At 39.6% G+C, this 15,140-nt stretch overlaps 1 protein-coding gene across 1 annotated transcript in view; it reads left to right on the top strand.

The window, feature by feature from the left end:
* DNAI1 (dynein axonemal intermediate chain 1) overlaps window positions 1–15,140 on the top strand; it is a 103,712-nt gene that overhangs the window by 8,358 nt on the left and 80,214 nt on the right. The window contains exons 2-8 of the mRNA XM_065740122.1: window positions 430–525; window positions 1,436–1,516; window positions 3,110–3,236; window positions 5,799–5,878; window positions 6,719–6,874; window positions 7,347–7,406; window positions 9,012–9,143. Of these exons, the coding sequence (XP_065596194.1) occupies window positions 430–525; window positions 1,436–1,516; window positions 3,110–3,236; window positions 5,799–5,878; window positions 6,719–6,874; window positions 7,347–7,406; window positions 9,012–9,143 (732 nt within the window). The remainder of the gene's footprint in view (window positions 1–429; window positions 526–1,435; window positions 1,517–3,109; window positions 3,237–5,798; window positions 5,879–6,718; window positions 6,875–7,346; window positions 7,407–9,011; window positions 9,144–15,140) is intronic.

Genomic DNA, 15,140 nt, shown 5'->3' with positions numbered 1-15,140 from the left:
GGAAGTCACATCCTAGCAGCTTTATATCTTAAACTAATTTCTAAGCGTAGCTTTTATGATAACACTCCAGAAGTAATCGCAGCTGCTTAAATTATGCCTTTGAGTGGTTTTAAAAGTGTCGGACATTTCTGTTATTATGTGGTCAAAATAAACAGTTGTCAACTCTGGAACTGAAATTCAAGCGGAGTTTCTTGAGTTTTGTTATTGGAATCACTCCCATTTTACTGTGGGCCAGGAATTATCTTCAGACAGTATCTCCCCCAGCCCAGTGAACCACTGTTCCCAACTACTTGCGAATTTGGGGTTGTCTGGTCTGTCTGATGCAAAAATGCTGGTCTTCATTACAGCATTCATGGAGAAGTGCCTCTCTGCAAGTGAGCGAACCAGTCACAGTCTCGGTGTCTAACTGGGTTCCTTTTCCTGCACTAGTATGAAGATGCATCCACTGAAGTTGGAGGAGTGGATGAGTCATCAGCAGCAAAGACTGTGCTCAAACCTCCAGATCAGCTGGAATTGACTGAAGCTGTGAGTAAAGAACAGTGTCTGTATTTGTAATGAGAGGCATACAAAATTCCTTAAACTGAAGCCTACCTCTTACACATTTGTTGCTGTTTCTTTTTGTTTGTTTGTTTGTTTGTTGGGTTTTTTTTGGAGAAACTTCTGCAAGAGTAAGACTGATAGTGGTATAGCGTCTGGAGCACAAGCTAAAATGGCTTTCAGCTTAAGGCAAAGAAAATCTACATGGAGTTGAACCAGGAGGGGAATGGAGCCATTTACTTCCTCAGATAAGGACACCAGTACTAACCCTGAGCTTTTCAGGTGCCAGAGTGAGAGTTTGACTCAGAGTCATACAGAGAAGGGTCCTTTTGTTTTGATGCCATTTATTGTCCTCTTGGCTAATGCAATCATTCACCCTCCTAACTGCATTTTTCTCTCTTCTAATGGCTGTATAAAACTGCAGTGTTGCTCCCTGTCCTCCAAACAGCTCTCAAAAGGAAGCTTCATGTACTGCCTCCTCTTCAACTAGTGAAAGCAATTGATACCAGTACTGCTTTTTGTTTGGACTGGTTGAGCTTCTGTGCTGTGTGTTCACTGGATTTTGTGCTACAAGACAAGGGCTTGTCTTTTTTTTCCATACAAAATGCAGCTAGCATTTTTCAAGTGTTACCACGGCTTAGATAAAAATTAACATGATGACTAAAGAATTCAAGGAACCCTATCAAAGTGTTATGTTGGGAAGCAAGATGACTTTGTTCTTGAACCCACTCTGAGCTACCTTGGCTCACACCATTGTTCTTGTGGAGGCATCAACTGTGAGTGAGATATCTGCAGCAAATATCCTAGAAGTAAGTGTAAAAAATCTGGTGATCTTTGTATGTTCAGTGTAATGACAGCAAAATTTTCTTTGTTATACTATTTTGTTTCTCTTCCAAAGGAATTAGAAGAGGAATTTACACGTGTTCTGTCAGCTAATAATCCGCATGCCCCTCAGAATATCGTCAGATACAGCTTTAAAGTAAGTGTGACATAACCTCTAAAATGAGGATGAGTATTTTTGCAATTAGCTGTTTTTGAATTTTGTTTTTATTACTTACCAGGTGATTTATTTTTAATATGGCTCCATCTCGTTACATACTTACTGTCAGTGCTTCCTAAGGGGATTTTGCAGAGGGTGAAAGCCTAAAAGTGTTGAAAAATTTATACAGAAGCTGGAAATAATACTCTACGAGTTTTATCAGTGAATATAATTTGTGCACCTAATCTCAGGCAATGTTTTGGTGTTTTTTTTTTTTATTGTTATTTATTATTTTTTTCCCTGTTCGGTGGTGATTAGAGTCTAAAAGGCAGTATTTTATTTGGTCTATAAGTAGTTATGCCTCCTCAGTATTTGTAGATAAAGATTCAGTTATTTGCATTGTAGGAAAATTCAGAAATGTGTTTTGTGAAATCAGTGACAAGGACTTTATCCATTATGAGTAGGAGTGAGCAGGGGAAGGTGCATCAAACACTGCCAGGAAGCATCCAAGAGTCACACCTTCTTATTTCTGTGTACAGAATATATGCTGCATTACCCTGGAGAGGCTTTCTCCAGCTGGAATTTACCTCTAGCAGCTTAGGTTGCTGCAGCAGCAAAAGAGAAGGATGGCTCTGCGTCCCAGTCCTCTCTTGGAAGGGTCACACCTCCTGAAAGAAATGAGAGCCCACAGGGACAGCTCTTCTAGCTCTGGCCTGGATTAAGCCCAGCTTTAAGCAGGGAATAGACAACCAGGTGAAACAGACATGAGCCCGTCTCACTGCTGAATTTCTGTAAGCAGTTTGGCAACCATTATGCCAGATCATCAGAAATATTCAAGTCTCGTGGAAGCTGGTGGGTTCTCTTTCTCCTCTGCTTGGAGTTGATGTTTTCCATCTTTATGGGATGGAAATATGTGATAAGTGGTCCATGTCTCCAAGTCCTCCACAGTGAGTGAAGTAGGCTCAGTACGATGCTCTCATGAGTACAGGACACTGTCATATTTTTAGAGGAAACTATCAAAGCATCTGTGGTCTGCAGTTGTTCTGAATGCTTCTAGGTGTAGCTCTAAGTCTTAATATATAATTTGAACCTGACTGCATGACTGCACTGTACAGTGACCTTCAAGCAAGAGCCAATAAAATTAGTTTCAAATAGCTGAATTGGTGTAGTGCTTATAAGCCTGAGCACAGTGTTAAGAGCCTGTACTGTTTCCAAATCAGAGCTGCTCTCTCTGTGTGGTGCTGCTCTCATTTAGGAATGACTGGTCATTCAGATATCTCAGCACAATAGAACATCAAAGTCTTTCAGGGAGTGCTGTGCAAGAGATGTACTAGAATTATATTTAAACTCCCTTTCTGTGGATTTTTTTGAGAACTAGAGGTTTCATGTTCTCACTTATTTTCCTTTTATCTTTAATTTATGACTTTCAGTGTCTTGAGATACAAATAACTGTAAGAAGAAACTGTAAAAACGTTGACAGCAAACATTTTATCTGTATGGGACTTCTTAGCTTTAGCAATTTAGGCTAAACAGTATTTCTGGCTTAAAAATATATTTCATCATGCTGACTGTGTTGCTTTTTCATTTTTATAGGAACAGTCTTACAAGCCAATAAACTATGTAGATACAATAGCCATTCACTTATCTTTGGGCGGAAACATGATACTCAGAGATTCAGATGAAGGCAGGCGACAGAGTCTGAGATTAAGCAATGCATCAGGTTGGTTTATTTTCTAAAATCACAAACATTTTCAGCTGGGCACTGGTACCATTTATTCAACATGAGGGAATAATCATACTTTACAACTGCAGAATTGAACAGATTGCATCTTTCTGATGCAAACAAAAAAAGAAAAGCACATGAACAGCCAGCCAGGAGTTTGCCACAGCATAGAAAACAATGCCTGCTTTTGAAGCCAGGTGAACACCACCCACTGAAATTTTCAGAGCTATTTTGTGTCTTTTGAATGCCTTCTACTTTTTTTTGACATATGTGTCCAGGCTTACCCTGCTTTGAGAATTTCAGCCATGGTGTAAAGTTTTAAAGCAGATGTGTTTAGAGGCAGGATGATTGTTTGGGAAACTGTTATATACTTGATGCATTCTTCTCTTATCATGACATCTACTAGACAATGTGAAATATAAGAAACTGAGCTAATTGAACCTTTGATTTGAGCTAGCCATCAACCTGGACTTGTGCAAAGTGTTTAACACTGTCCTGCATGACATCCTGGTTGCTAAATTGGAGAAGACTGGATGTGATGGATTGACCACTGGCTGGATGAGGAATTGGCTAGATGGTCACACTCAGAGAGTTGTGGTCTACAGGTCAGTGTCCAAGTGGAGACTGGTGATGAGTGGTGTTCGTCAGGGGTTGGTTCCTGAACTGGTGCTGTTTAATATCTTTATAAGCAACATGGACAGTGAGATTGAGTTCACCCTCAGCAGGTTTGCTGATAACATCAAACTGAGAGGTGCAGTTGACACACTAAGGGAAGGGATGCCATCCAGACAGGCCTGGACAGACTTCAGATGTGGGCCCATGCCAACCTCATGAAGTTCAACAAGGCCAAGTGCAACATTGTGCGCCTGGGTCATGGCAATCCTAAGTACAAATACAGGTTGAGCAGAGATTGGCTTGAGAGCAGCCCTGAGGAGGATCTGGGTCATACTGGTTGAGAAAAGACTCAGCATGAGCCAGCAGTGTGCACTTGAATCCCAGAAAGCCAACTGTATCTTGGATTGCAACAAGAGAATTGTGACCAGCAGGTTGAGGGAGGAGGTTCTGCCCCTCTGATCTGCTCTTGTGAGACCCCACCTGGAGTATTGCATACAGTTGTGGGGATTCCAGCACAGGAAGGACATGGAGCTGTTGAAATGGGTCCAGAGGAGGGCCGTGAAGATGATCAAAGGGTTGGCTGGAGCACCTCCCCTATGGGGGTAGGCTGAGAGTTGGGATTCTTCAGCCTGTACATGGGAAAGCTCTGGGGACATTATATAGTGGCCTTCCAGTACCTGATGGGGCCTACAGGAAAGCTGGGGAGGGACTTTTTATAAGGGTATGTAGTGACAGGATGAGGTGAAATGGCTTTAATCAGGAAGAGGTTAGATTTAGGCTAGATATTAGAAAGTAATTCTTTACTGTGAGAGTGGTAAGACACTGGAACATGTTGTCCAGCAAGGCCGGGGATGCCTCCTCCCTGGAGGTGCTCAAGGCCAGGCTGGATGGGGCTGTGAGCAACCTGGTCTAGAGGAAGGTGTCCCTGCTTTTCAGCCCCACAAAAGGGGCTGGAACTAGGTGATTTTAAATGTATCTTCCATCCCAAAATGTTCAGTGATCCTATGGTTGTAGTATTGTGATTCTTACTTGTATCAGCGAAGAAAGATACTTTGATCAGACACAAAAGGGCTATGTTGTCAGGAAACATTTCTAGGTTAGAATTTTCCTCAGGGAAATACAGTTTAGTGATTTTCTTGTATTTTGTCTGTTTGAGAAAGAAGCTGTGTCACATAGAATGTTCTTTCAAGGTGGTAACACAATGACATCACTGTTCCTGAGAACAGTTGTTACCTGTGGCCTCGGAGGGGCAGTGTCTCTTTTCTTTTACACTTAACAAAATATGTATCTTGATTTGAAGCACAACAAAATCCTAAATAAAACTGTCATAGCCATGAAAGCATGGATTGTTGATGTTGGCAGTACTTCTCAGCGTAAAGAAACTAACTAGTTTACAGCAGCTTGATGCTAGCTATAGCATCACTACACACTCAAGGCTGTGACTGGAATGCAGATATCCATCATCCTCTTAATATGGTGTTGTGGTTTAACCCAGCAGTCAGCTAGTACATTTATTTTTATCTTTATAAATAAGAACAAATCACGTTGCAACTCTTCCTTACCTTGAAAGCATTGCTTATAGGTGTATATAACAGCAGAAATGTTTGGAGTGCAGCAGGTCCAGAGGTGAAAGGATACTCCAGAAACAAAGTTACTCAGATCAGAATTTATTCCAGAAGTTTGACTTAAGTGAAAATCAGACTTTTTTATTTCAGTCCAGAGAATTGTGGAAAAATGGACTAATCAAATAATAACATTGCTTCTTTCTTGTCTTTGAGCAGTCAGTGTGCAAAACTGGGGATTGGTTACTGTGTTGTCTAATGAAAGAGCCTTAGAAAAAGATGCGTTTGTATATTAATTATATACTTCAGAAGATAGAACAGACTGCTGAATATTATATATCGTATCCTATTATCTTAGATTCATTCACTTTTCTGTCATTAGAAAAAACTCCTTCTGAGACTTCTGCAGTAGAACCTGAAGAAGCAGAGATTAAAGATGAAAAAAGCACAGAAGATACTCAGGTAATTCTCTATAGTCAGCTGAGGGCTGTCATTCTATTTTTAATATTAGATTGGAAACCCTCTTTATTATAAAATGAGCTCACTGAGATGCTTCTGTGATCTATTCTTTTGTGCCTGAAATGTCTTAGCTGTTGATAAGATCCTGCACTTCCTACTGAATAGCTGGAGTACTCGTGGCTTTCTTTGATTTGGAGGTGTACAGGGGAATGACAGGTCCCTGCATACTAGGTCTGTGTTCATCCAGATACTGTATCATGATAGACTGTAATGTGCTGGGACCTGGAATCTTCCCAAACAGTATGTGAAATCTGAATTTCCCTGAAAGGGAAGTTGGTTAAAAAAACAAACAAACAAACAAACAAAAAAACTGTGGAGATGAGATGAAAGCAGCAAGAATAATAGCTTAGCTGAGGAGTGGCCGACTTAGAAACAGTTGGCTGATCAGGAAAGGAGTATGCTGCGAGCAGTTTGTTCTTACCAACACAGTGTCATGCTGTGTAATCAATTCCAGACTAGTTTCAGGTAGAGCTGACTGTCTAGAAAAGCAGTGAAAACATAAATGGCACTCTATTACAGTCCTCTGATCCTTAGGTCTGATTCATTTTATCAAAGGCAGTCGTGCTGTATTATCCTATTCATATCAGGCTCTGTTTTAAAGTCACTTCATTTCCTATTCTTCTCTCTCCTCACTTAGATACTTGTCCATCATCTCCTTGCTCTGATAGCTAGAAGTTTCTTAATTATCATCTTATATATTTTGATCTTAATTTTTTCCACTGTCAACTTATGACCATTTGAATAGGTACCAATATTGCTGATCCTCCCAGGGTTCTCTTGCAGGCTGCAGAAGAAGAGGCAGCGGGGGCAGAGACAGCAGAAGCAGCTGAAGCAGCAGTGGCAGAAGAGGCTCCTCCCCCAAGAGTAAAGGAGCAAAAGCTTGCAAACCAGTTCAATTTCATTGAAAGATCTTCAATGACATTTGTCAACCCTCTGCGGGTAGGCTGCTGCTGCAGTTTCCTTCTGTTAGAGCGGGCAAGTGGGGCATCACTTTGTGTCATAGTGCATAATGATTGTAGGTGCTGCTGGGTAGAAAAAAAAAAAAGCACAACAGTTTTTCACTATAGTAAAACATGTTTGACAATGGTAAAACATTTGGGGTCATGAAAGCGGTGACCAAAAAATTCTCACCTCGTGGACTCTAGGACAGCCTATAAAAATTTGGTGCTACTGTAAATCCTCACACGTCTTCTTGGTCAACAAGAAAATATGTATTTGCTTCATAACCAGTAATGTTTGTTCAGTGATCTGGGAGTTATTTGTATTTAGATTCTGAGTCAATCCCAGATCAATACTATTCTCAGTACCTGCTATGAGAAGGTAGTTTCCACAGTTGCACTATGTCACTGCAAAGAGTCTCAGTATATACATTACACTTTTTTATGCTTTTTTTTTTATTATTATTATTTAGGAAAGAGCATGCCAATTGGAGCCTGCACATTACAAAAACTTTTCAGCCAATGCTAACCAGGTACATCCATTAACCATTTTGGAATATATACAGGAAAATTGTTGTCTTTGTGTTCCTTGCACTGGAATGAACTCCTGTACTGTCGCTTTGATTTCTGGTTTGGAGAGCAAACTAACATGGCCCTCCTTTCTGCCTTTATGGGTAAACTTTATTTCTAAGGTCAGGTGCCCCTTGTTCAGCTGGCTGCTTTGCTTCAGAAGGCATTAAGTGCATAGAAATGGAGACCCACACCATTAAAATGGTACTGGGCTCAGCAAGAGCTGAGCTGAACTAAATATACCTAAAAATTCTGCTTGGAATGAAATATGCTATGGCTTTTACTGGAAGGCCAGTTCTGCTGATTGCTTATCACAAATATTTGACAAATATGTTTATGTATATACATTCATAAAAATCTTGTCTCAAAGCATATTATCAAAGCATCCTGGGAACACACAGGAGAAAATATTAGGTAATAAGAGCAACTAAAATGGTACTGTAAGCAAGTGGTAGGAAGAGGAAGGAAGGGGTCTCTGTCAAGCTGGAGATTGCTTACTGGACTTGAATTGACAGAGTAACTGGCCAGAGAGCTTTCACCCTTTTCAGCTGGAGAGTTGGAGTTTTCTTTTTTTTCTTTTTTTCTTTTTTTTTTTTTGATCAGTGAGGTGACCTCAGAATTGGAGGATGTAGAAACCTTGCATGAAATTTTTGAAAGCTAAGAGAAAATTTTTTTCTTTTCATTTTCCTGAGAAAAAAACATTTTAACTTAAGCTGTTTTTTCCTCAGCTCTTTTGCCTCCTTGTTCTTTCTTGTGCTCATAATTTCTTCTTACAAAGTCTTCTGTTCTGCTGCTTCTCTCACTGTTTTCATAACGTTTTTTTGTCCTTCCTTTGATATTTGGAATATCTTTTCACCTGCAAATTTATGACACAATGTACATTTTCTTGCTACAGGTTTTCTTCTACTTTCTATATTCCAACATTTTAGTCTACTTTATGTATTTGAGTCATACTCCCTCTCTTAAGATGATATGTCAGATTTAGACTACTGTTTCTCTTTGCTGAAAGTAATATAATACTTCAGATACAGTACTAGCTCTGCAATACTAATGAATAATTCTCAAGTGGAAAAATTACTTTTGAATCAACTCAAGTAAGACATTCCTGGCATGTGGCATAGCAGAAGATGTTAAACTGCTCTCAGTTTCCATTTCATCATATGATTCAGAGTTGGAGTCCAAGATTTAAACTATGCTAAGCAGCTACAATTTAATTTTCCAGTACCACATGAGAAGTGTCATAGAGCAGATATTTAATGCATGTTTCCTATTAAACACTGTGAATCAGCCAAACAAAATGTCCTACAAAAAAAAGATATGGAGTCAAAGTACCAAGGATAGTGTTGGGAAAAGGAAATTATTATATAACACTTTGTTCTCAGAAAGTGAGACATGCCACATCAAGATTTAAATATATAGTTTCAATCTTTTTTTCTTTTTTATTTTTTTTTGGCTGTGTCTTTAAGAAGATCCTGGTGACATTATCTTTTTTAGTTTGATGGGGTGGATGATTCTTTTTTTTAATATAATCAAGTCCTTACAAATTCTGCCTCTTATCTGTCTCTCAGTGGGAGATCTATGATGCCTACATAGAGGAGCTTCAGAAAATGGAAAAATCAAAAGAGAAAGAAAAACCAAAATCTCAGCTAGAAAAAAAAGAGGAGAAGAGGGGAAGAAATTTAACTTCACTGGAATCACAGGTATATTTCACAGCTCTAGAAGATGCTTGCTGAGTGGTAGTGAATGCTTCCATCACACGAGCCAGGTGGAATGTAGCAACCCATGCTGACCGTGCAGCAGATTCTGCCAGTTGGCATGTAACAAACCTGAGAAGTGCAACTATGATTTTTTGCTAGGAACTGTATTTCCAAAACAGGAAATTTCTTTCATGTTTGGTTTGTTGCACTCTTTATAGGAATGCAAAACAGTGTGAAGCTGTAATCAAAGCTCATTTCCAAGATTTGTAACTTTCTTTTTTACGCATTATCATGTTTATGTCTCATTTTTTATTAGCGTGTGAGGGGTAAAAGAATGAAATAAGTAGAAACACTCTTTGACTTAATACAGACTTTTCCATGGGATGTAGGACCATTAAATAGGTTCTTCTAATCTGAAAAACAAAGAAATGTAGCATTTCTTCAAAATGTTACTTGAACAATCTACTAAAATACATTTTGCTACTTTTTATTATTTATTATTATTATTTTAGTGATAATGTTATGTAATTGTAACATATTTTACAGCTGTACACATATAAATTTTGTATAATAGAAGCACAGAGTTCAGTTCATAGCTTGCCTGCACCATAAGTGTAGGTGTATTAGTGTAACTCAGATACGCCTCTGTAATGTAAGCTGGCTCCTGAAATGGACTTCAGCACTTTCATACCATACACTGATTCAGTTGTAGAGGATTTGGCTGCCAGAGCTTTAATAGCACTCTGCCCTTAAAAGTCTTGCAGTTTAAACAGTCCAGAAACATGTTCTGACAGGCTTCCTCCTGTGAATAGTGCCATTGATTTCCACGGTACTTTCTAAAACTAATAAACCTTTCACCTGAATAAGTGTTGAGAACTAAGCCTGAAGTTAATGACACAATTATGGGCATGAAGAATGGAGTTTTTACAGTTGGCCATTAAAATGAAATAAAAATTCTACCAGTGAAACCATATAGAAAAAACAACTATGGCATGTTCAACTGACAATGATGGGAAGCTGAAATCCATGTATCTACAGTCCCTTCCCTTGATGCTTTGCCTTTCACTTGTAGCGCTTCCCAGTGTGATTACAAGAAAACCAAAAAGTGAATGCAATGAAGTGTAATGGAAATCTCTTTATGCAGAGCCTGCACTTGAAACTGAAACACACTGTGAGACTGGTAGGGTGGTTTAAAGCACGTGAAAAAGCTGCTGAATTTTCCAATCACTTACTGGGAACATGCAACCTGGAGTAATCCGAAGCATCCAGGCATTACAGTCTTGTTATGAGTAGCTCTGTATGGATTTTGGATCTGTCTGCATAAGGAAGATGTTGAACTGCTCAAGTGTGTGCTGAGAAGAGCGACAAAACTGTTGAGAGGACTAGAAAACAAGTGTTCTGAAGAGCAGCTCAGGAAATTGGGACTGTTTAGTCTGGACAAGAGGAGGATGAGAGGAGACCATATTACTCTCTACAACTCCCTGAAAGGATGTTGTAGTGAAAAGAGTGCCGGTCTTTTCCCTCAGGTGACAAGCGATAGGACACAGGTGTCATGGTACACTGGGGAGGTTTAGGTTGGACATTAGGAAGAATTTCTTCATGGAGAAGGTGGTGAAATGTTGGAACAGGCCACTGAAGAAGAGGTGAAAACCCCGTCCTGAAGGTATTTTAAAGATGTGGATGTGGCACTAAGGGACGTGGTTCAGTGATGTGACTTAGGAGGTTAGGTTGATTGTAGAACTTGATGATTGTGAAGGTCTTTTCCAACCTAGATGATTTTATGGAAATTGAAGATTGACAGCATCAGAATCTATACCTCTAGTCTCAAGTTGGCAAATGGAAAAGTGGCTTCCAAATTCTGACTCCTAGGTTATATAGTTTTGGCTGCACATAGCAATTAGGAAAAAAGCTTTTCCGGATATACATTTTCTGATGATTTTGACTGTTGCTGAGGTAGAGCTGTGGAACCTCAAGCAGGAAATACAGGAGACCTGCACAGTGGCTAAAATCAAGGAACCTGTGACTAGAAGCAGTTACTGATTTCCACTGTTATTCCTGTATTAACTGAGTAGACAGTGAAGCTACTGAGGTAGTACTGGGTTCAGCCCTAAAGGAGAAAGAGAATAAAGTGATCAGATATTGCCAGAGGTAGATCACTGATGGAAGTTCTTGACTATGGTAAGAGGCCATGAAAGAGAACATCGAAGGTTGAGAGCTGCAATTTGAGATGATTCATAGTAGGAGTTAGGTGAGGAATTAGAAACAATGGAATAAAATAAAGGAATAACAATGCTAGAACTGACTTTGAGGCCAAAAGAACAGATGACTGGCTGAGGAAGATAATAATCTAAAAAAGAAGGCCAAAGGCAGAGAAAGCTTTGATAGTTGAAGTCAGGGGCACTGCTATGGAAGAAGAGGTAGAATCAGGCCATGTATTAACACTGGGGAATGAGGAGAAAATGCAGGAAATAAATGGTTTGGCAAAGTGTAAGGGAGAAGCAGGCAGCAGATAAAGGAATTGAGATTACCAGGATTCTAGCTGAATTAAGGATAAGGATGATATAAAGAAGAATACAAGTGAATGAAAGACAGAAAGTGTTTGTCCCGGTCTGTGGTAGACTTTCAGACTTTCTCTATCTGCCTGTCATTCAGACGGGTCTACAGAGAAGAGGATGTGCTATGCTACATCCAAGAGCAGGGATATAATGTTTAAAATTTTTCCTTAGTCTTCAATGAAGGTGGGAAAATAGAACATGGAGAAGGTTGAATACCAAAGAAAAATAATAGGAAACCTGAAAATAGCTTAAAGCGGGGAGAACTAGGCAGAAGTGTTGCATCTGCCTGTCCTGTTCTTACTGTTCCTGAGCCATCTGCTTATGCCTCTGATTGCAGAGAGGATCCCAGCACAGGGATAATCTTGGTCTGATCCAGTATGACCCTCCTTATATTGTTACGTGAGCATAGAAATTACCTTGTTTGACATAGATGCAAAATTAAGTAAAGAGCAAACTGGAAAAAAAAATTAAGTAAAAAATTAAGAGTAAACTGGAAAGGCTGTTGCTGGTATAGATTGGGAAGGACTGGTGGAGTGGGAGGCTGTGTGTTTTGGAGCATTAAAGAAGTCTTAGAGGAAGTGAGGGCTTACTGCTTGAAGTGAAAGGGAGAAACACGAGTCTATCAGTTGATGAGTTGTGGTGTGCATGTAAAAAGAAAGGTGCACTGATGGAAAATCTAGTGTGAGAGGTAACAGAGGAATACTATTTCTGTTACATCTATCCCACAACAGTATTACTTCTTTCTGAGTTATGCCTAGTGAGACAGCCCAGATCACAGGGTCATAATTATAATTTGGAGGCTCTTGAACACTCACCAGTATTCTTGTAACAACAGCAGAAAACCAGATGCAATTAACCTTCATATTAGTGCTTGTCTGCTTCTGTTCAACTGAAGGACAGGAAGAGTTGTTAACAACATCCTTGTCTTCATGCTATTGTTTACAGCGTGTCAGTTTTAAAAGCAAATAATAAAAACAGAGTATAATTCTAGAAAGTAACAGTTACTTGACAAGATTCAGGGTGGGGGGCTCTGTTTGGGATTAGCATTACGTGGAGGTGCTGGCTAGGCAAGAGATGGCAACACACCTGTAGTATGTTTTCTCTTTGAAAGCCTGGAATTCCTGTAGTAGCCATATATGTGTTGCAGGTGATATGAGCTGTTGCTGCAGTGACTTTAGGGTGGAGCTTTGTTATTACGGATCAGCAGAAGCCTTTTTCCATGCTCCAGTAAAGTGGAATTGCACATTGCAACTGGCCAGCTGCTGAGATGCAAACATGAAACTGTTAATGAGTAGTGCAGCAAGCCCAGGACATTTATTTTCTAAGTATTAACCCATTAACTATCTTATCAGATGGTTCCAATAACATTATTGGTGTTGAAAAAATAATTTATTCACAGAAGTAAGTAAAACAAATGTATGAGCTGATGAGCTCTCATTACTTTTTGCTAGCTAAAGCAGACTTGCTCTACAAAGGAAAAAATCAGTTTCAAACAGATCTTTGAAAAAGGATAAATTAGGCCTTTTACTTCCACTGAAGATGTATTTCAGTAAGATACAGAATAAATCAAACCTGAAATAGCAAAGGATTGAGTGAGAAAGTAACTTACTCTGATGCAGCTTAGTGCCAAAAATGTGGTTGTTCATGACTGCATTGCTTACAGCATAGCTACCTAATAAGAAAGGTGACCTAAACCTCTTTCAGTTCATCTGGACAGTTTCCTGCATTGCAGAAAACCTTCAATTGAATGATTCACTATTTCTGGACTTAAAGAGTTATGTTGTGCTTTTTTCCCCAGTTTTTTTCTACTTCCCACTGACAACCACAACAAAAAGATCTTATAGATGTTTCAGGACCTAGCATTCATCTTTGGGAACACAATAAAGTAATCTTTGTCTTCTGCTCTACAGCCCAGAATGGATTCTCAGGTTGGAAATTCTGACAGTTTTCAGTGCAGTTTTCATTGCACATGTAAGAGAAAAAATCTACAGTACTGCTCATGTCTGTCAGGTCCAACACTGCCATTATTTCCCAGCTCCTTCCAACAGCACAGGCATATCAAAAAAGAAGAGAGTTTATCCTGCTTAGAGGGTGAACAGACGACAGAGTAGATAGCACACCTGATGAACCAGCACTACTCGAGGGGATCCATTCCTTACACCCAGCAACCATTACTTTTTCAGTGCTTATTGCTCATCTCTAAATCAAGTTGTAACCTTTTCAGCACTTAACCTCTGTCAGCTAAGCTCACTTAGAGCAATATGCAGGTGGCAGCCCACGCCGTTTTTGTAGTTGTGATCCTAGCATTGCTGAAGAAATGTTAGCAAAGGTGAATTGCTTTTTTTTTTTCTACAAAGTATTTGAGAGAAAGACAGGTCTTTTGTGGCAGAAGCAGTAATAGCAACCTGAAAGAGTGAAACTTCAGCAACTGCGAATATTGATTTCTGCTTGGGATGCTTCAAGTATCCTCTTTCTCTCACTCTTTAATTTCTGTCAGTACTTATGAAGTCATAGTGTCTAAGGAATATTTTGCAGAAAATCAAACTATGTTAAAATTTAAAAACCTTCATCCTCATGCTGTCTGAAATTCTGAACATGACAGTAAATTCTGTGCAGATCTCAAGAAGTCCTCCCACCAACCTAGGGAAGAACTGACAAATGTAACAGTGGTCACATTATGTGCTTGGGGCTCTAACCACAAGTGAGTGTGTGAGAAAGGCTAAGAACACAGAAGCATGCATCACACCCCTCCCTAACCCACATGTTCTTCCAGCATTCAACTACTTTCAGCTGTTTCCTGGAGTTGATGTTGTTTGGCACATAGAAGTATGTGTGCAACCTTCCCTGCATCCACGTACAATTTTTGCCTCCGCTACACTCTTTGACAAGGTGTTGCATAGATGTCATCCTGCTGTGGAACACCTCATTTTCTTTAATCCTAAGCTGACTTTCATTAACTTTTCTTGACAGCTCTAGTTTTGTATTGGAAAACTCAACGACTAGTCAGCTACTGTCCATCCTCTCTGAGCTATGTAGGATTTCATAGACTTGTCTCATGTCTTTCTAAGCTAACTCTTCTCCAGACTGGCAAGTCCCAGCCTACTCAGTTTTTCCTGGAACAGAAACTATCCTGGATCATGGGTCAGCCCTACTGCCCTTCTGTGAACTCTTCCAAGTTCTACTTGATCTTTTCTGAGGTGGGAGAAGACTGTACACATTAAGAAAGATACAGGGAAACTATGTAATGTAAAAAGTGTACCAGATTATAGGATTGCTTTTTTTTTTCATTTGTCCTGTCATCTTTCAGTATGGTTTTTATCCTCTTTACCACAAGGCTTTGTCTCTCCTGAGCCTGTTTGGGGCCCTCAAAAGAAGCAGAGGGTTGAGATGCACATAATTCAAAGCCATGTTCTTGCTTCTGATTGTGACTGTGCAGTGTAGTTTT

Source organism: Cyrtonyx montezumae, unplaced genomic scaffold (assembly GCF_038088225.1).
Source record: "Cyrtonyx montezumae isolate F1298 unplaced genomic scaffold, pur_monq_1.0 scaffold_25, whole genome shotgun sequence".
In the NCBI taxonomy this organism is placed as follows: domain Eukaryota; kingdom Metazoa; phylum Chordata; class Aves; order Galliformes; family Odontophoridae; genus Cyrtonyx; species Cyrtonyx montezumae.
The sequence above is the reverse complement of the archived record's forward strand: the minus strand, read 5'-3'. Positions and strand labels throughout refer to the sequence as shown.